This window comes from Psammomys obesus, unplaced genomic scaffold (assembly GCF_907164565.1).
Source record: "Psammomys obesus unplaced genomic scaffold, mPsaObe1.curated_primary_1811, whole genome shotgun sequence".
NCBI lineage: Eukaryota > Metazoa > Chordata > Mammalia > Rodentia > Muridae > Psammomys > Psammomys obesus.
This window is the reverse complement of record NW_026592890.1, coordinates 17,587,007-17,609,020: the sequence shown is the minus strand read 5'-3', so window position 1 is coordinate 17,609,020 and position 22,014 is coordinate 17,587,007. Positions and strand designations below refer to the sequence as shown.

The 22,014-nt window shown below is 36.5% G+C and overlaps 1 protein-coding gene across 1 annotated transcript in view; it reads right to left on the bottom strand.

The window, feature by feature from the left end:
- LOC129683254 (glutamate receptor ionotropic, kainate 2-like) overlaps positions 1–22,014 on the bottom strand; it is a 114,094-nt gene that overhangs the window by 11,870 nt on the left and 80,210 nt on the right. The window contains exon 2 of the mRNA XM_055615874.1: positions 10,893–11,118. Within this exon, the coding sequence (XP_055471849.1) occupies positions 10,893–11,118 (226 nt within the window). The remainder of the gene's footprint in view (positions 1–10,892; positions 11,119–22,014) is intronic.

Genomic DNA, 22,014 nt, shown 5'->3' with positions numbered 1-22,014 from the left:
ATTACTTGCTTTGTTGCTTTTGAACTTCTTGAGTTCTTTATATATTCTGGATATTAGCCTCTGTCAGATGTAGGGCTGGTGAAGAGCTTTTCCCAGTCTGTAGGCTGTTGTTCTGTTTTGATGACAGTGTCTTTTGCTTTACAGAAGCTTTTTAGTGTTATGAGGTCCCATTTATTAATTGTTGATATTAGAGCCTGAGTTCTTGGTGTTTTGTTCATGAAGCTGTCTCCTGTGCCCATGAGGTCAAGGCTCTTCCCCACTTTTTCTTGTAACAGATTGAATGTGTCTGGTTTTATGTTGAGGTTTTGTTCCACTTTAACTTTGTGCTGGGTGATAAATATGGGTCTATTTTCATTTTTAAAAAGATTTTATTTATTATTTATACAGTGCTCTGTCTACATACCAGAAGAAGCCATGGAATCTAACTATGGATCATTATGAGCCACATGTTGTTGCTGGGAATTGAACTCAGGACCTTTGGAAGACCAGCCAGTGTTCTTAACCTCTGAGCCATCTCTCTAGCTGCCTATTTGCATTTTTGTACATGCAGACATCCAGTTAGACAAGCACCATTGGTTGAAGATGCTATTTATTTTCCATTGTATTGTTTTGTAGTTTAATCTTTCATGTAGTGATGTATATCCTGGAGCTCTAGCTCAGGTTGTCAGGCTTGGCCAGAGATTCCATATTGAGTCTTCTTTAGTTCGCATTAATTAAATTTAACCTGATAGTGATAAATATGCCTTGCTAATTAGAAGCTCTGCTAGTAAACAAACAAAGAAACAAAAAATGGAGTGAGGCAGAATGAGCAAATTTTATACTTAAGTGACAGCTTTGTTGACCATTTTCAGTCTTGTGAATGCTTTCTTTATTTCCTATGATTATGTGTGTAATTATTGAATATAAGCAGGACAATTTTGGGGAGCTTTAAAAACTTGTTTTCTAGCTAAGTTTCACATTGTGAAAGGTTCTAAGTTTAGAATTCACACCATGTTCTCTCAGTAGTGAGGAATCATGTGACCCATGAAGTTATGGTGATTCTCTTTAAGAAATGTTAATATAGTTGTATTAAACTCTTTACATTTCAGTTATATTTTATATTATTTTATGCAATAAATTTCTGATACTTTTGTTTTATTCTATAGAATTGATCTCACTTTATTTTTTAAAGTTATTTCTGTGAATATTAGATTGATACTTATCTACTTCAATGGATTACAAATTATGTAATGATACTTATCTGTTTTGCTAGTATTACTTCTGAAACAATATAAACATATATATATGTTTATATATAGGCAGATACATTGCATGAGCTCATTTCTAACCACAATTAAATATCAACAAAGTGAAGTGTATGATTATAAATGAAGCCATGAATATTTGGAGGTAGAGGGCAAACAGAAATTCCTTATCTTCCAATCAACATGGATGTATACCTAAAGGCTGCTTTAATATAATGAATTTCATAGTTAAATTCCTATAGTCCATATTAATGAGTAAAATGTTTTGGATAAAAATTGTATTTAACTTATCTGTAGCTCTAAAACAATGTCTACGTGACCTCTGCATAAAATAACGTAATGCAGTATATTTGAGTAAACATTTGATTAATAATGTAGATATTCAATTATAATGTAGATATTCAGTTATCTAACATTACAAAGGCTGTTTATAGACGCTAAATAATATGTATCTGAAAAGACAGTAACTTCCTAGTGAACCTGGGACCTGTAGGTGGGACTAGAGTATGAATGAGTTTGACTATGAAAGCCTTCTGTACCATGTAGCATGCTGAGTCTGCATCTATCACATTAGGGTAGTATGCGCCCTAACGTAGTCAGCCCTCTAGAAGGATTGCTTGGAATATTCACTATGTCTAAATGATCTAAAATAGAATCTGGATTCATGTTTCTTGGACTGGTCTACACATAACTCTAAATGAATTAAATGATATAGTATTTGTATATACAAATACTATGTTTTTGTGAGAATTACCCATTTTTACAGAGTTTGGGCACAATTGGTCATCATTTGCAATATTAATAAAGGCTGCACACACTGTTACTCCCAATTCATCAAATCTGCTCAGGAGGCTTCCTAGGTTCCAGCACTCAGAGACTATCATTTTCTGTGGAGCAGGCAAAGCTTACTGAGTTCTCATTTGTCTTCAGTGACATGTAATCTAGACATAAAAAATATGCCAGGAGTGCACAGCATCTACAGATGTAATTTGACTTCTTTTTTGCATAGTTCAGTTTCTAAAAATTATTAGATTCCAATTTACTCTTGCACAATCACTTTACTAATATTAAAATTATGCTGCTTTATGCAAAGAAAAATAGAATGCATTTTAATGGAAGAGTTGACCTGCAGAAAAATGAATAATTTGCATCAATTTTTGTGCATTATGTTAAACTAATGAAGACAAATGTATTCATTCATTTTAGTAAAGCTGAAAAACTGAAGGCCGGCAATTTCATGCATCTGTAATGATGAATATTACAGTACTTATTATATGATGCATTGAGAATTCTAGAAATGGATGATGAGTAGAACTGGGATAAAACATGCGTTTCATCCTGATTTCTCATTTTATAAACATTGGCATCTGCCTCAAACAAACAATGTGCCTCCTTTGGTACCAATTATACATCTCCTACTTATTAAATAATAAGAAATAAAGGAGTAGTAAATCTTACTTAACGTTAAAAATCGAAATAAAACAAGGAGATCCATATCTTCCATATGTCAGAGTAGAGTAACAATGTCATAAAACATAACAACATAGTCCACAGTTGCATGAGATAGGTACAGATCTTGTTCAAGAACTACTTTACATTCATAATGCAAATTATTTTACAAGAGTAATACCTTATAGTTAAATTATTAAATATGATAGTGATGAAACATATTACAATTCCACATCCTCCGCTGTGGCTTTAAGGCAGAATATACAGACAGCAATAACTACAAGTCTTTGGAAAGGGGCTGGATCAGCTCCTATCCTGGAATTTGGGCTATGTCAGCTGAGAAGCAAGAACTCCAAGTCACTGAATTTTACTGTGAAACTTGCCAATGTGGAGACAATATTCTTTCCACGGGTAGATATGTTAAAGTGGCAATGAACCAGCCTACGTAAATATGACCTCGGGAAGTGTGCTGGCTGGTTTAAAGAAAAGTTTAGACTCATCAGAAAGGAGGTAGCCTCAATTAAGAAAATACCTCCATAAAATGAAGCTGCAGGACATTTGCTTGTTTAGTGATTGATGTGGGGAGTCTGGGGCCATTGTGGGTGGGGGCATCTCTGGGGCTAGTGGCCTGGTGTGCTATAAAAAAGAAGGATGGTCAAGACATGAGAAACTGCCAGTAAGTAGCACTGTATCCTCTGCACCAGGGACATACTCTTGTTGAGTTCCAGCCCTGACTTCCTTCATGATGTGGAATTGTAAGCCAAAATAACCTTTCCCCCCCAACTGCTTTTGTTCTTAGTGTTTCATCCCAGCCACACAGCAACCTAACAAAAACAGGAAGGGTGTTATTCCCATTCACTGATACTTTCTTTTACTATCCTGCATATCCTTGTGTTGTTATCTTGTCAGGAAACACTCAGTATCCACCCTCTGTCATTTAGAGTCTTCAAAAAACTCTTCAAAAGTAATAGATTGAAAATCTACCAAAAAGCCTATATGTGACACTTTTTGTTTCTGATTTGTTTTTGCTGTTGTTGTTGTTGTTATTTTTAATTTTTTTTATTTATTACAATTTATTCACTTTGTATCCCAGCTATAACCCCCTCCCTTGTCCCCAGCCAATTCTGCCCTCCCTCCCTCTTTTCCTGCCATGCCCCTCCTCCAGTCCACTGATATGGGAGGTCGTCCTCCCCTTCCATTCGACCTTAGCCTATTAGTTCTCATCGGGACTAGCTGCATAATCCTTTGGCTTGTTTGTTTGTTTGTTTGTTTGTTTTTGAGACAGAATCTCACTGTGTGGCTCTGCCATACAAAACTACCTATGTAATCTGGAAATCCTAAAGATTTTTCTGCCTCTGCCTCCCAAGTGCTGAGATTCAAGGCGTGGACAACACCCAGCTGTAAATGACTCATAAGTAATGAAATGCCACTCTCAGAGAAGTTCACACCCTGAACTCTGGAACGTCTTATTTTCTCCCACGTGCCTCTTTCCTTCTCTTAATCCTCATACTGAGTTCTATAAGTAGAGTATGCACACAACGTGAACAAGTTAAAACCAGAGAAAATCCCAGCACAGAGAAAGGGCAGAAAGGGCAGTGGCTATCAATCCTTCCCGACACCACTCAGCAATTGGCTGTTTGCAAATGATAGCTCTTGGGAGAAGGAAAATCAGTTTTCTTCAATAGCAAAACAGGTCACACTTGCTCAAAAATAGGTGACCAACACAAAATGGACTCTGATTTTCTTTTGCTTGCTGTGTGTTCTTTTCTTTGTTTGTTTTAAACAAGAAAGGGAACATGAAGTTGCAGGGTGGAGTTACAAACTTTGGGATGTTCTAGGTCAAAGAAAATGAGGGGAAGTCCTTGACGGCTTCAGGTAAGAGTGGAGTTGCACCTCCTATGTTTCACTTGCTGTCTCCTGACATCACGGACAACATGCAGAGCCACAAGCACAGTTCTCCACATGCTCTTTCAGGGCCTCACATTGCACATACAATGTAATTTGTGAGAAATGTGGCAAATGGGAGGAACATGCCACTAACTCATTGCTATAAAAAGTAATAGTAATGAGACCCTCCAGTTCATTTACAATATTTCTACCAAACCAAACTGAACAAAGTAAAGCATAATAATTCTTACTGACCCTAGTAGATTTTTGTTTTTAACTACTGCATTTTTACCACCTCACAAGCCTGGTTCTCAAAGTGTAATATGCACTTAATCTTCCAAAAAGACAAACTGAAAAGGTTCCAGTACAGAGCAGAAAAAAAAGTTCCAGTAAAGAAAAATGTTCCCTGTTTTTTTAAGCACATTATCACCTATGGTATATTAAGAGCCAATATTATAGCTGCTCACATGTCCTAAATATTCTGTAAGGAACGGCTATGATTTGCCTTTTGATTTTTACCTCTCCCAGAGCTTTTCTATAATATTATGTTGAATGAGCTAGGAAATTCAGTCAACTTATTATGAGTAAAAATATCTACAACTCCCAACACCTACCACACAGTAAATGTCACATTAAAATAATATTGCTGGTGTCAGGGAAACCGTGAAAGGGATTTAACACCACCACACACTTAATTAAAGCAGCTTGTGCTTATTTAGCTTTGCCTTCATGTCTCAACTAAGGTATTTGTGTAAACAGAGCTGCCCTAATTAAATAGCTTCTCTCCAAGCCACTCCGCACATTCACTGCACATTTTGGCCAGTAATCATCATACTAAGTGTGATGAATGGAGCAGGAGGCCCCAGATGAAGCCCAAAGGAGGGGCCTGGAAAGCTAGTATCTTTGTAAAACACAGAGGGAATTCAGGGCAGGCAAAGTCTAATTTCTCAGACCTGTTTCTGATTTCTCATTTCAAAAAGATATTCTATTTCATTTGTTAATTTACTTCCCCAAACACATATGACTCTATGACCATGTCTAAAAACCTAAGTAATGGAAAACAAAGCAAATAATGATAACAATACATAATAATAATAATAACTGAATAAAAGTAAAAATGAAAGCTCATGTCTCTGGTCACATGAGAATACAATGCTGTCATTGAAGATTATAGCTGCTAAAGATATAAAGTCAGACTCCTAGGGAATTCCCAGAGGTGCTCTAAATTTTCCAAAACATAAGCCTGTATTGCACTTCCTTTTGTGGATTTATCTCTAACTCTCTGGGAAAAATATATTTTTTTTTCATGCCTAAATATATCCCTTTAAATTTTTTGTTCTGTGATCTTATGGATAAATAATATTTTAAACTAAGTAAATATAATTATGCTGTTCAATGTGACTGATCATGATAAGAAACCAAATCATAAATATTTGAGAACAATGGATGTGGTTCTACCTAATGTCTATTTCATTCAAGTATGATTGTGTCATTGTGATTATTAATAATTGAACAAGTATAGTTCATGAAACCATACTTCTAGCTGAGGTGTGAAATAGGAACTCACAAATTTCTGCCCTGAATATTTTTCTGCAATGTATTTAAGAGGCAAGAGTGATTTGTCTATTCACACATCAAATTTCTCTGATGGAGTTTGTGAGAGAATCTAAATTCAGACCTAATGTGCTGAGTTTCAAGAACATTTTGATATTGTTATTGGTTTTGGATAAGATAGAACTTACTAAAGTTAAGAACTTGGTTGTATCAAATTAAAGAGATGCAAATACAGTCTCTGATAAAATAAAAATTATACTTCAATGCAAAGTTCATATGCTCTTGAAACAAAATTTAAACGTGTTTCATTCAGAATGAGACAAATGTGTATTAAGTCAATTTAATATAATTCAGAAATAAGTTATTTCAATAAAGATATCATTATTTGACAATAAAAATGTACAATAATAAGATATTTGTAGTATTTGTGATGTCTAGGTATCTTTCTAATATTTTTTTTATTTTATGTTCCTTTTTTATTTGCACTAAATTTCCCAAAGAATATATGAAAGGATTTTGTAAATTATTGTCTAATATTTAATGTAGTAAAACAAAGAAACTCTACAATTCTATACATAACCAAAATATTTTTTGTGAGACATATAATCAAAGTTAACTTCCATAAATTTCTCAAGTACACAACCTTGCTTGTATTAATGAAGATATTTTATTATAACTAATCTTTTTTCAGAATGGTAGGAGTTGATGCGATCAACCAAGAGTTTAACAGGTTAGAAAGGGAAAGATTACACTTTCAAGTTTGTAGTCAAAATCTTTGGTTTTCTTACTTGTTTATAGCATCTATTTTAATGTCAACTTGATGCAATCATTCATTTGGAAGTGAGAACCTCAAAAAAAAAAAAAACCTCATCATATTGATGAATGACTGATATAGGGAGGCCCTGCTCAAGCTCAGCTGTGGGTGCTCTAAGAATGCAGGCTCTGTAAGCCATGGGGAGGGATTTCGAAAGCTGTGCCCCAACACTTCCCAGTGGCTTCTGCATCATCCTCTTCCTCCATGTTCCTTCCCTGATTTGCCTCAGAGACAGACTGGGTTGTGGAGATGTAAGTGGAAACAGGCCATTTCCTCCACAACTTACTTTTGGTCATGGTCTTTTTTTTTTTTTTTTAATTGAGTTTTCTCGGTGAACTTTTTTTTTTTATTTATTCATTTTGTATCCCCCCATAAGCCCCACCCTCCTCCCCTCCCGATCCCACCCTCCCTCCTCTTTCTGCATGCATGCCACTCCCCAAGTCCACTGATAGGGGAGGTTCTCCTCTCCTTTCTGATCTTAGTCTATCAGTTCTCATCAAAAGTGGCTGCATTGTCCTCTACTGTGGCCTGATAAGGCTGCTCCCCCCTCAGGGGGAGGTGATCAAAGAGCAGGCCAATCAGATTATGTCAGAGGCAGTCCCTCTTCCCATTACTAGGTAACCCACTTGGACACTGAACTGCCATGGGCTACATCTGTGCAGGGGTTCTAGGTTATCTCCACGAATAGTCCTTGGTTGGAGTATGAGTCTCTGGGAAGTTCCCTGTGTTCAAATTATCTTGTTCTGTTGCTCTCCTTGTGGAGTTCCCGTCCCCTCCAGCTCTTACTATTTCCCACTTCTTACATAGAATTCCATCCACTCTGCCCATCGGTTGGCCGTCAGGCTCAGCATCTGCTTTGACAGTCTATACTGCAGAGGCTTTCAGAGGCCCTCTGTGGCAGGTTTCAAGGTTGTTTCCTGTTTTCTTCTGGCTTTCAGAGGCCCTCTGTAGCAGGTTCCGAGGTTGTTTCCTATTTTCTTTTTCTTCTGATGTCCATTCTCTTTGCCTTTCAGGATGGGGATTGAACATTTTAGTTAGGGTCCTCTCTTTTGCTTACTTTGTTTAGATGTACAGATTTTAGTGGGTTTATTCTATGTTGTATGTTTATATGAGTGAGTATATACCATGCGTGTCTTTTTGCTCCTGGGACAACTCACTCAGGATGATCCTTTCCAGGTCCCACCATTTACCTGCAAATTTCATGATTTCCTTATTTTTCACTGCTGGGTAATACTCCATTGTATAGATGTACCACAGTTTCTGCATCCATTCTTCAGTTGAGGGGCATCTGGGTTGTTTCCAGCTTCTGGCTATTACTAATAAAGCTGCTACAAACATGGTTGAGCAAATGTCCTTTTTGTGTACTTGCGCCTCTTTTGGGTATATGCCTAGGAGTGGTATGGCTGGATCTTGAGGAAGCAAGGAACAATTCCTAGTTGTCTGAGAAAGCGCCAGATTGATTTCCAGAGTGGTTGTACCAGTTTACATTCCCACCAGCAGTGGAGAAGGGTTCCCTTTTCTCCACAACCTCTCCAGCATGTGTTGTCCCTTGAGTTTTTCATCTTGGCCATTCTGATGGGTGTAAGGTGAAATCTCAGGGTTGTTTTGATTTGCATTTCCCTAATGGCTAATGAGGTTGAGCATTTCTTTAAGTGCTTCTCTGCCATTCGATATTCCTCTACAGAGAATTCTCTCTTTAGCTCTGTTCCCCATTTTTTAAGTGGATTACTTGATCATGGTCTTTTATCACAGCAATAGTAGAGTAACTAAGATAGAAGATCAGCACAAAGCTGAAGAAATCGAAGGACCATTCAATGTAGACAGTATTTGTACTAACTTGACATGAGACAATAAATAGTTCTATTTGTTCATCAAGTTTTATATTGCTTTAGGTTTTATTTACTGTGTAACTACAAAGAGATAATAAGTTGTTCATTGTATTACAAAATCTCTACAGACCTTCCTCAGAAATGACTCTCCTATAATCCCTGTTTTTAATTATGTATTATTATTTCTTAGTACGATAAGTCAATGAATATGTATTCTCTACTTTGTTTCTAAAAAGTAATAATTTACTTAATATATGCTGCTTATCTTTCTTCTTATAATGTGATTCTTATACCAGCTATGACTAAGTATCATAAAACCAGTGGGTTGACCACACACCCAATTCATTACCTCACAGTTCTTGAGATGAGAGTGCTATAAAAGATGATGTCCAGAAACCTATGTGTTCTATAGAAATTTGTTTCCTCATCTTTCAGAACTTCTAAAAGTCATTGTCAGTGTGGAACCTGAGACCTTTTTGATCATTTTTAACACCAGCTTGGCATACTTTGTCTGTCTCTCCTGTCTGTTCCCACTGCCCTTTTCTGCACCCCTATTCCTGTCCTCTATTTTATATTCTAAATATGGTTCCAGCCACTGTCCCCCTTTCTAGTAGCAATGTGATTATGTTTAGACCTATGTGAAAAACTAGGCTAATTTTTACATATTAATAACTTGAATTTAGTTACATTTTCAGACTAGTTTTGTATATTTAAGATACTCATAGGCTTGACACAAGAATCTTTCAGAAACCATTATTTTCTCCACTACATGTACACCTAGGCTATGATATATTGTTCAATACAAGTATTTATTTATACTATAGTAAGTTTGTATACATGCATAATAAAGTTCTCACTGATTTTTCTTGGAAATAATTATTTATAGCTTACTTATCACTATCATCCTTATTTTGAGGTATTATATTGCAGACTTTTCCAGGCTTGACTCAAAAAAATCCTCCCTTCGGCCCCAGGAATGGTCAGAACTGCAAGTGTGCAACATCATGTCATTTTGAATTAATATTATTTTACTTTTTTATTATGAGTAAAAACAATTTTAACACATAGAAGAAGACGAATGTTAAAGACAGTCAAAGCTGGTGTCAATATTTTAGCTATGTCACTGTTCATTATTCTGTTATTATTATTCTACTTTTGAGTGAAACAATATTTGTAGGAACAAATTGTGGATTTCATTTTTAGATAATGGTTAGTAATATTCTTAAGTTTCAAACTTGAGGAAAATAAAACCAAACTTGCTATATTTAATTCATTCATAAAACTAAAAAAGAAAAACATTTGAAAGCTAGTCGTGGTGAATTTTGAATCACGTCTCTATTGGCAACACTCCCTACTTTTTTTTCTTTTTCGTTTGGGAGATTGGGGCAAGAGGATGGACTGTAAGTTTGAAATCAACATGTCCTACATATTGAGTTTCAGGAAAGTTTGGGTTGCAGACTGAGATCATGTCTCAAGAAAACTTTTTTTGTTTTGTTTTGTTTTTGTGATACAGAGTTTCTCTGTGTAGCCTTGGCTGTCCTGGGCTCACTTTTGTAGAACAGGCTAGTCACCATCTGTAATCCTACAATGCCAGGCTTGAGAACTGTGTCTTTATAATGTTAATGTGCTGTACTATATACAGTAAAAACGTCTTTTAGATTTCTGGTATAAAATATTTTTTTCTCTTGATTTGTTCATTTAGAAGCATATATCCAATTTGTTAAAATTTTCATACAATGTATTTTGATAATATTCTTTTCCCTCTTTTTTTTTTCCAAACTTTTTCCTACTCTTATAGATTAAAAATTGTTATTGGGCACAGTGGTACATTCCTGTAATCCCAGTACTCAAGGAGGCAGAGGCAGGTGGATCACTGTGAGATAGAGCTCAGCCTGGTCTACAAAATGTGTCCAGGACAGCCAAGCCTACTCAGAGAAACCCTGTCTTGAAAAACCAACCAACCAACCAACCAAAAACAAACAAACAAATAAATAATTGTTACTAAAATGCAATAGGTAAAAAATTTCCTGTGAACCATGTCTTGTCCCTCATTTTCCCTCTTACAACAGCAACTAACATTAACAAGTAACTTTAGAATAGCTCCAGGTGACCTACCCATGGGAGTGCCAACGCCATAGCCTTTAGAGTCTATAAGGCCGCCAATCTGTGTGAGGTTACAGTTCCGCTGGGTAACGAACTCGATGGTTGTTGACTCCATTAAGAAAGCATAATCCGAGGTGAGGACTCGTTGGATCCCTTCCTCATTGCTTTTGACAAGCACAGACTGTCTCCTGCTGCTCATAAATGCCCACATTTTATCATATGTTGAGATTTTGGATTTCTGGAGGAAAGTAAGATAAGTTTAAAAGATAATAAAATAATATCATAGGTTCTACAATTCCAATGACATTTAGACATAATGGATTGCACTCAGTTTGTTTGTTTGTTTTTAATAATTTTAATTTTTTATATTAATCACAGGTTATTTACTTTGCATCCCAGCTGTAACCTCCTCCTTCATTCCCTCCTAATCCCACTCTCCTTCCCTCACCTCCTCCCTGCCCCTTTCCAAGTCCACTGATAGGGGAGGTCCTCCTCCCTTTCTATCTGACCCTAGCTTATTAGGTCTCTTCAGGACTGGCTACAATGTCCTCCTCTCTGGCCTAGCAAGGCTGCTCCTCCCCAGAAGGGTTGGGGGTAGGTCAAAGAGCCAGCCATTGAGTTCATGTCAGAAATAATCTCTGTTCCCCTTACTAGGGAACCCAGTTGGATACTGAGCTACCATGGGCTACATCTGAGCAGGGGTTCTATAATTACTTACTAAATATATTTTATATAAATCTTGATTTTGTTATAGATGTGACAATTTTAGAATGGCATTAAAAAACTGAATTCAACCAAGGACCAAGGACCATGCACTCAGTTTTCTAATGCCACTCTAAAATTGTCACATCTATAACAAAATCAAGATTTATACAAAATATATTTAGTAAGTAGTTATTTCTGGATATAGTACAATTTAACAAATACATTCAAAGTGTCTTACACTTTAAAAATTCACACTAATGAATTGTATAAAATAATAAATATTAGAAAAGCAAATGAGTTTAATAAAAAATCTTCTGATTGAATTTTACATAAGTTTCCTGTAGGCATTATTTTCTTTTGACATTACTTAACATCAAATTTAGAAATGACAGATATTGGACACAGATTGTCACCGTCAGGTAACAACATTATTTTTCTTGTTGTAATTCACCAGTTTGATGACATAATCACAGACATTAAATAAACTCCCAAATATATAAGTCTATAGTTGAAGATAAGAGAATAAATAAATAAATAAATAGATAGATAAATAAATAAATAAATATAGCAGTATTTCCACTGAGATAAGATATAGTCACCACCTTGAGTATACACAGAAACTAGTAAAAATTGCCATTCCCAATTTTTGACTAGCTAGAAACCCTTGAATAATCAAACTGAATAGGTTCATGAGCAATAGCAAATTCTCAATAGAGGCTTACTACAATTTCATTTTAAAATTAAGAAATGAGTTTTGTTTAGAGATTCTGGAAGAGCATAAAAGTTTCTTACCTGCTTGTTCAACACACCTTCAAAACTCACTTTATGTAACTAACCCCTTTCTGCTTAGGAGTGAGAAGAAAATACTGGCAATGAAACATAGTCTCCTCTATAGGATCATTTATCTCCCTCACAGCTGTCCTCGTTATAATTTTCATGACCTGAGAAGCCTTCTATTCCAAATGAGTTCTTTCCATCTCATCTTCTTCAACAAACCTAGAATGATGTCACAGTTGTCCACTACCCTATCACACATTTGAAGGGCCTACTTACATTAAAAAAAATTTAAGAAAGGAAAGACTCAAACCCCTCAAACTGGTTTCAAGCCGGCCTTATAACCTCTGTCTTTCTCAATGAGACGCTGGGAAATTCATTATATAACTTTGTCAAAGTTAAATTATAGATTATAATCTATATATCTTTTTTAAAATGGAATAACAAACACTACTTTTTATTATTTTATTTTTTCATTATTATTACTTATATTATTATTATCATCATTATTATTATTATTATTTACAATTATTCTCTTTATATCCTGGCTGTAGCCCCTTCCCTCAGTTCCTCCTGGTCCCACCCTCCCTCCTTTCACCCCTCACTTTGTCCCTCCCCTAGTCCACTGATATGGAAGGTCCTCCTCCCCTACTATCCGACCCTAGCCTGTCAGGTCTTATCAGGACTATCTTAATCCTCTTTTTCTGTAGCTTCTCAGTCTCCAAGAGGCTTCCTTAGCAAGGAGAGAAAGTCCTGTCTCTGACATGGACTCAGTGGCCAACTCTTTGAAAATCTATATATCTTAAATGGCTTATCTTTTTCAACTAGGCTTACAAGATGCTACATGCCCTATCATAGAAGTAATAAACTTCCATGGCCATACATTAATTATTATTTTATTAGATCCCTAGAACTTTATGTCATTTCATTAATATTAACCTCTTAAGTGACATATATTAGCACAATAGACGTCCAAGAAGTCAAAACAATCTGCATGATTCTACCAGCTGTTTATTTTAATCCTTATTGCTCTCCCCCACTCTCTAAATCATTTATATAAGAAGTTGAAATGTTACATTTTTATTTCCAAGCAGAAAAATATATTTGTAGGATTAAAGGTAAAAAATAAAAAGAGTATTTAAGATTATGCAAATTGTTTTATGTCTGGCGCCTTGCCTGGGGAATTATGAAGGCACTCACTCACAATGAATACAAAGTGTTCAAATGATCTTCAAAAACAATGAAATTTTAAAAAAAATTAAAAAAAGATTATGCTGAAATTTTTATGAACTCATGAAACCAATGGTGAGACCACAATCATTTGATGCCAAATAACTGTCATGATGAGAACATAGCAAGAGCACAGTTGTTTTCTTTCCAGCTTCAAGATTTTGTTTCTAATGTTTTCATTTTCTACCTAAACCTAAATAAAATAAAAGTCTAAATAAAATAAAAACCTAAATAAAGTAAAATAACATAAAAAATAAAAGAAAGGAAGATGATAGAAAGAAATAAAATTGGCATTACATTTCATTTAGTGAATCTGATTGAAAACACGGAAACAAAATCCAATAATCATATTGTATTGAGTTTATAAGTGTAGATTTAGTGTTTGAAAACTTACTCTAAGATTTACTCTAAAAATACTTTAAGATTACTTAAAGTAATCTCTTTAAAAACAAACTGAAAAGGGGAAATAGAATAGATAGAGCTCATGCTTGAAGAGAGAAAACAGGATGGGAGAAGGAGTGCTGAGGGAAATGAGGGTGGGATGGGATGTTGGACCCTGGGGAACAGGACAGAGAGCTTGCAGAGAGAAGAGAAACCAAAACTATGGGCAGGACCATCTCTGGAGACCTAAGACAGGGCTGCTCTTGAGAGAATATTTTGTAGTAGAGGATAGGGATTCTGAAGAGGCCCCTTCCAACATGACAGGACTCCTAGTGGAGGCAGGGAACATCAACCTAACTATAAATACTTTAACACAAAATTTACCTTGCCTACAAGATGTACAGGGATTAAAATAGAGCAGAGACTGAGGAAATGTCCAACCAATCCTGGGCCACATCATTAGAGAAAGCCAACTCCTGACACTGTTAGAGTCACTCTGCCATTCTTGCAGATAGGAGCCTAATGTAGTTGTCCACTGAGAGATAAGGATCTTGAACAATGAGAAATGTTTCTTAGCTGTTTGTATTTATTCTTTTGATACATTTCTGTTTAGTAGAGCCTCCATATTTGTTTTATTGATGTTAAATTTTTAAGTGCTTTGTATAGTAGATATTAACCCTCTGTCAAATGTATAACTGGTAATGTTCTCTGCCCCACCCATTCTGCCAAGCATCCTTTCATTCAAGTAATAGAATCATTTGCTATACCTAAACTCTTTATTTTTATGAGTATGCACCTATGAAGTGCTGGTATTTTTATTTTTATATTTTATTATTATTTTATTTTTTCATTTTTTTTATCCCAGTTGTAGCCCCCTCCCGTGTCTCCTCCCAGGTCTACTCTTCCTCTCTTTCCCTCCCCTATCCCTCTTCCCTAGTCCACTGATAGGAGAAGTCCCCCACCCCTATTGTCAGACCCTATCTTATCAGGTCCCATCAGGACTGCTTGGATTCTCTTCCTCCGTGTGCTGGCTAGGTCTCCCCACCAAGGAGAAGTCATCAAGGAACAAGGAACTGAGTTCATGTTTTAGACTGTCTCTTCTCTCCTTACTAGGGAACCCACATGGAGACTGAGCTGTCTATGAGGTATATCTGGGCAAGGGTTCTATGTCTTCTCTATGCATGGTCTTTGGTTGATTCATCAGTCTCTGCAGTACCCCTCACTTCCAAGCCCAGCTCATGATTCTATTTCATTTGTACAAGTGGCGTTCTCTTACTATAGCTCTGCAGCATAACTTGAGAGCTTTGAAGTTACACTTCCAGCAGTATTTTTACCTTTTCATATATTCCAGGTCTTTTATATTTTCATATAAAATTTAAGGCTATCATTTCAATTTCTGTGATTTTTCAGATTTCCAGATTGATGGTTATAATTATAAGTAAATAAATAGATGGTTCATAATTTAATAGTTAGCTGTTCATTCTTTACACATGCTAAACCAATTAGTTTTGTAAGAATTAATTAAATAGGTATTTCAATCACTATTTTAAAAATAGAATCAAACAGAACACAGAGCTCTTAATAGTTTTCAGGAACACAAGTGGTTGCTTATTTACAAAAACAGGAATAAAACTTGGGCTTGTTTTAAGTACAGGTTTAAATTCTCAATCATAATACTAAACGAGCTCCACCTAAAGACACGTTTGCACTGTGTTTTACAGCTATCCCCATGGCCTACTCCACAGTGGCACTTGTAGCATTAGCAACACACTGGCTGCCACAACTGGCAATAACGCTTTCTCAATATTAATTTCTGTCAAACACTATTAAATATCATTTATCATGAATGAGTAAATATTTGAGGAGAAACTCATACATAGAACATGAAGCTCAGAGAAATGAGATAAACTTTCTCAGTGCTGCAAAAAAATATTGAAGAGAACATATAAAGAAGAGTAAGGATATGTTGAAAAAGACATTGAGAAAAATATTTAAAATTCAGCATCCAAATTTAAAGACTCAAGTGGAATGTTGAAGGTAGACTTAAGGAATTTGCCTTCAAAATGAATTAAAATAAAAGACCTATTATAATAAAAGTCTGTTCTGAAGGATAATAAATGAAATAATATTTAAGAGATGAAGCAGTAATACGCAATGAGAATAAGATTGTTCTAGACTGAGTGTACCTAAGCAGGTAAGAGATGTTTCCGTGGCATGAACTGGATATGTGGGGTCACCAAAGAGCACCAAACGTCAGACATGCTGCTAGAAAATAATGGTGAAATAGCAAGTGTGGGATCACTGATGTGTACCAAAAGTCAGATATGATACTGACATGAATTAATGTTTGGGTCACCAAAGAGCACCAAAAGTCAGACATTGTGCTAGAAAATGATGGCAAAATGGAAAGGGTGGTCAGAACAGCCTTAAAGCATATTTTCTCTGTTTGCACAAGCTATTTTACACTACAGGCCTCAGATCCCATCTCTTCCCGGCCATGCCACAATTGAAAGGGCCTTCAACAAGTGTTCCCATTTCCTTTTCTCAGAGTCTTTATTTTAGAAGATGTACAAATACAAATGTAGAAGGTGCACAAATATCCCTTCATCTCCTTGAAATGCAAATCCAAAGCTCTTGGACATTTTGTAAATAGGAAGTGCCTATTTTCAGGGCTTGGGCATGAAACCTTCCTGAAGTAGAAGTCATCAAGGAAGAAAGTGTCTCTAAACTTTCTGGCATTCTTTGTGATGTGAAAAGACTCTTACTTTAGCTGGTGGTTTCATTTAAGTCTGAAAATTATCAAGAGGTTAGTAAAAAGTCTATTATTTTTAATAAGAGCAATTATTAAGAACATACAGTTACTATTCCAAAATTTCATTAGCTCTTATAAACTTTCTAACCCCTCAAAACTCATCCTTTTCATATAGTCAATCTGTATTTCAACAGACATTTCTTTTTCCTTACTGGAATAATCTTTTACTGAGCCTTCCTCGGTGTTGAAGTTGAACTTGTCTCAGGGCAGTCGTAACTGCCATAGATCCAAGACATCCTTCTTTCAAATGTATTTATTGATTTACTTTGATAATCTTCACATAAGTCCAGACACTGACCAAAGTCCACATATCACAACTAGTTTTAACATAGAGAAATATAATAATCATTTTTGATAATGATAGGAGTAGTAAAAAGACAAAATAGGCAAGAAGTTGGTTGGAGAGGTACAATAAAATGAAATTCTATGTTTGGGGCTTCTGTGTGGAAGATGGATCATTCCTAGTGAAGGTGAGTACAGTAAAACCATTAAAGGTCATATAGCACCAGTGACTGTGCGGAACGGTTTTTGCTCAGGGATATGGGTTGAAAATGGGAGGATATCTACAAAGATACACAGTCACATAAGCAAAACTTAAAGAAGGACTTGATACTTTATAAGTATGATTTCTGATTTAAACACAACCTTTACTAAGAGGGAAACACACTTAAAAACAGTTAAACTTGGGGACAAAGAAATCAAAAGTGGTGAGTTGGAAATGTCTTTTGGCATACACAGGATCTGTTGTGTCAATTTGAATATACTATTCTGAAGTTCAGAGCAAGAGTTCAAACCAAAAATGTTATTTTAGTTATATCTGGTAAACATGTCAAAGTTACATGAGAAATATTTTTTTTTTTTAAATAAGAGTCAAGAGTTGTAGGATTTTGAATTTCAGTGGCTTCTGAGATGGCAAATGCTTTTAAAATTAAACATAAAGAATGGACAAAGGTGAAGGAAGACTATGTGAGTATTTCAGAGGTTGACAAGAGCACATTCTATGAGGTGGTGAACATCTGTGCTGATTTCACTAGAAACTTAAAAACACTGAATAGCTTCCTTTGAGTTGACAGCAGAGTAGTTCTTGATTAGTTGAGGGCAATGAAGCTCTTAGAAGTCACCTTGAAGAGGATTAGGAAGGATTTGAGAAGAAAATACTGGTACCAGTGGGTTAAAAAAAAAAATTAAAAGCCTGATCATGAAGAAGAAAAGATCAAGGCTAGTAGAAGAACAGTAGTTTGATTTAAGTAAGATTATCAAAGATTCAAGAGATTTGAGCATGTTTAAATGCCAATGGGGTGATTTCAAAACAAAGAAAAAGGTTTAATAAGTCAAAGGAAGAACAATCAATAATACAGAGAGCCTTTGCCTAACTTTTCATTTTCTCCACATCTACTTCTTTGGCAATCACTTTTCTACCTTCTACTTTTTAAAACTTACTCTTTTGAGTCCACTTATAAGTGAGATCTTGTATCATTTGTCTTTCTGTTCCTGGAATATGCCACTCAGCATGGCAAATACAATTAGTTATATAACATACTTGAACTTTTCTAAGTAGGTCTGAAATGTTCTTGCCAAGAAAGAAATGTATATGCTAGTTCGCTTGATTATGGTAATCATTTCTAATGTGTTTTTTAATATAAATATATATACATCTACCATGTTACATTATATAAATGTATGTAATTTTGTCAGTTATATATTAAGAAAGCTGGAATAAATAATACAATTTTGAGAGCTTACTGAATAACAAATTATTTCAATTTGAATGAACAAAAATTTAAAAGACTCAGTTGACTTGACCTTTGATTTCATACAATTTATATGAAGCATAGATGAAACTATAATTAGAATGTTATACTTGGTAACATATATAGAGAAAATGAAATTCCTTGTAAAGATATATTTTTAATAAGATAGGAAGTTGTTAAAGATTCCTAAAATAAGAAGAATTTGAAGTCTTGAAGAAAAATTCAACAGACAAAATTGTGACATGGTAAAAATTATAAATACAATGTAAAGTCTGTGAACAAGTAAATCAAATCTAGCAAACAAATATTTTATGTAAAATGTCAATGGCATTTGTACACTGAACTTGACAAAAGACACATCAATTTGCAACATGGACTGAACATTTTAGATAAAAACCTGAAGGTATATTGAAACCACCAATTGTAAGTTTTGGTTAATTTCCTGCTCTTGTGGTTAGTTGAATTCAGTGAAGCACCATATCCCAGAGACTTGATAAACCTATTTGAGAGACAGATGGGGAGCCAGGCAGGAAAAAGAGAAGTAGAGACTTCTTCGTGGAGCCAAATATCCATTGCTTTTAAGCACTTTTGAATACAATGAAGTGGAAGAATACCACGCTAAGGAAGATTCTAGAGTAAAGCCTTAGACTGTCCTGGTCATTGATAACATTCTATTACTTGAAGTGAAACATAAAGGCATGCTCAATGATCCACACCTTTAATCCCAGGATGTGGAGGCAGAGGCAAGTCAGGCTGATCATCATCATGCATTCCAGAAAAACGGGGGCTACATATAAAGAATCGTTCATAACTAAAAAATGAAGTCAGGCAGTAAATTGTACATACCATAAAATGATTGTCTATAATGAGACAATGGTGATACAAAAAATACAGCACAGAAAACTTCATAGTCAAGCATGACCACATAGAAAAGACTGAGTTACTGAAGAAAGAAATGATGTATGGCATAATCTTCCCTTCCTCAAAGATGAGGAAGTGAAACTACTGGTTAAGGGATCAGTGATCACTGAGGACAGAAATACACCACATAATTTTTATCATAGAATTTTTAATTGCATAAATAGATGGTAACTTCTTTGAACAAAATAAAAAACATTCCTAAGTATTATCCTTACAGTGCATGATTAATCAGGGAAAGCCAGTAATTCTAAATCCTATCTCAGAAATACTGAAAACAGACAAACAAAAAGGGAAACACACAAAACAAAGCAATGCAAAGGAAAATTATTTTTAATTAATTTATGTGTGAGTGTGTTTTGTCTGCATACATGTGTGTATACATACATTCTTGCCCTGAACCCACAGATATCAGAAGAGGAAATCCAACCGCCTGAAATTGGAGTTATAAACAGTTCTTGGCCAACATATGGGCACTGGGAGAATAATAGGCTCCATGGAAGAGTAGCCTGTGCTCTTAACTGCTAAGCAATCACTGCAGTTGTGTGAAAATTTTAAGCTTTATAAATAAAATAATGGGAATACCAAGATGGCGACTAGCACACACAGTTTCCAAGCTGTGGAAGAGAAAAAGTTCTGAGTTGATGAGTGGAAGAACTTCTGAAGCCAGGGAAACAACGGAGAGACTTTCTAAACAACAGGGAACATCGCAGGAGGTGAAAACCTTGGTCTCAGGTCACCCAGGGACTTGTTTGGGGAAGGTGAGAAACGATCCTTTGATCTCTCGGCACTCCCCTCCCCCAGACCTCCCTCCTCCTCGGCACAGCGGACTAGCCTTTCTCAGCGCAGACCTAACTGCCTGGGGCCTGCAGCCACTGAGGCTGAGCCCCAAGTCCTTTATCGGCAAAGGCCAGCAGTACTGTGTCTCGGAGCCCCAGATTCACGAGTGGCAGCTGCACCATCCTACCAGGGCCCGAGTCTGCTAGACGCCATACTAGCTCCGCAGGATCGCGATCACTAACGGTAGGGCCCGCCCAATACCACAGTGACAGAGAATACGCTATATACTCACCAAATCCAGACAGAAACGCCATACAAGCTAGACACACCAGGCGCTGGGCCTCCGAAGATTGGAGAGCACAGTAAAGAGACCCCAGGACTTCCCAGAAAGCATCTGGACTAGCAACCCAGTCTCCAGTTACAGCGGGACTTTCTAACCTGGCAGCAGAGCAGCACTGAGCTGGCGGGGCACATCAGCCCTCCAGTTTAAGACTAACCAGGGCCAAACCAGAGAACAGAAAGGCTGGTTACCCCGATTCCCACTGACGTGACCACCCTGAAATCTCCAGCTGCAGCAAGACCTCATAACCTGGCAGTGACAGCAGCACGGAACTGGCGGAGCACATCAAAGAAGCAGGGCCAAACCAGAGAGCAGACAGCCCAGATACGCCGATCTCTGCCAAGTGTCCTGCCTGTAAGTGAGTGCACCCTTGAGAATCTGCAGCTCCACTGATCCTGGCTTCTTCTAAAACAGAAGCCAGGCATCGAACCCCCTCCCACCCATATACCCACTTTGGGAAACAGAGGGGCACTTGGAACATTGAAGTTCCTGCTCTGTGGGTCTAATTGAGGAGTTAAGGCAGTTAATGCCAGAAATTGCGCTGCGATCATCACTAGCGCCTGCGACATATACATTGCAGAGCCCCTCCCACACACTCAAGGGTTCAACATTAGCCATCACTCTGTCCCTCGAGACACACGCCCACACCCACTTACACACACACACACACATATACACACACACGCACGCACGCTTGCATTTGCCTCTGTTTGCGCCTGCGTACTTTCCTCCCACAGGTACAGCTAGTCCTCAGCATACGCTAAGGACACGGGACCTCTCTCAACTTCCTGAAGAATGCTCCAGACTCGAGAGAGAGACAGTACCAGTCTGATCGGCTGAATCCAAAAACAAACAGGGAAGGTCTCAGATAAGCCAATGGCCAGGGGTAGGCGAAAGAACATTTCCAACATAAATCAGGACATCATGACTTCACCAGCAAACCCCAAAATCGATGGATATTCCAATTCATCAGAAGCACAGGAAAATGACCTTAAAGCCATGCTTGCTCAATTATTTGAGGCTCATAAGGAGGAAATGAACAAATCTTTCAAAGAGATGGCCAGTCAATTGGAGGTAAAGAAAGAAGAAATAGACAAAACCCTTAAAGAAACACAGGCAAACATAGCCAAACAAATAGAGGCACAAGTAGAGAAGAAATTAGTGGCATACAAAAAGGAAATGAACAAAGAAATAGAGTCCATCGTAGAGAGACAGGAATCCAAATTCAAACACATAAAAGAAATGGTGCAAGGCATGAAAACAGAATTAGAATCAATAAAGAAAACACAAAGTGAGAAAACTCTTGAGCTGGAGAACTTGGAGAAAAGATCAGGAACCACAAAAGTAAGCATCACCAACAGAATACAAGAGATGGAAGAGAGAATCTCTGGAGCTGAAGACACACTTGCAGAAATTGATACTTCTCTCAAAGAAAAAGTAAAA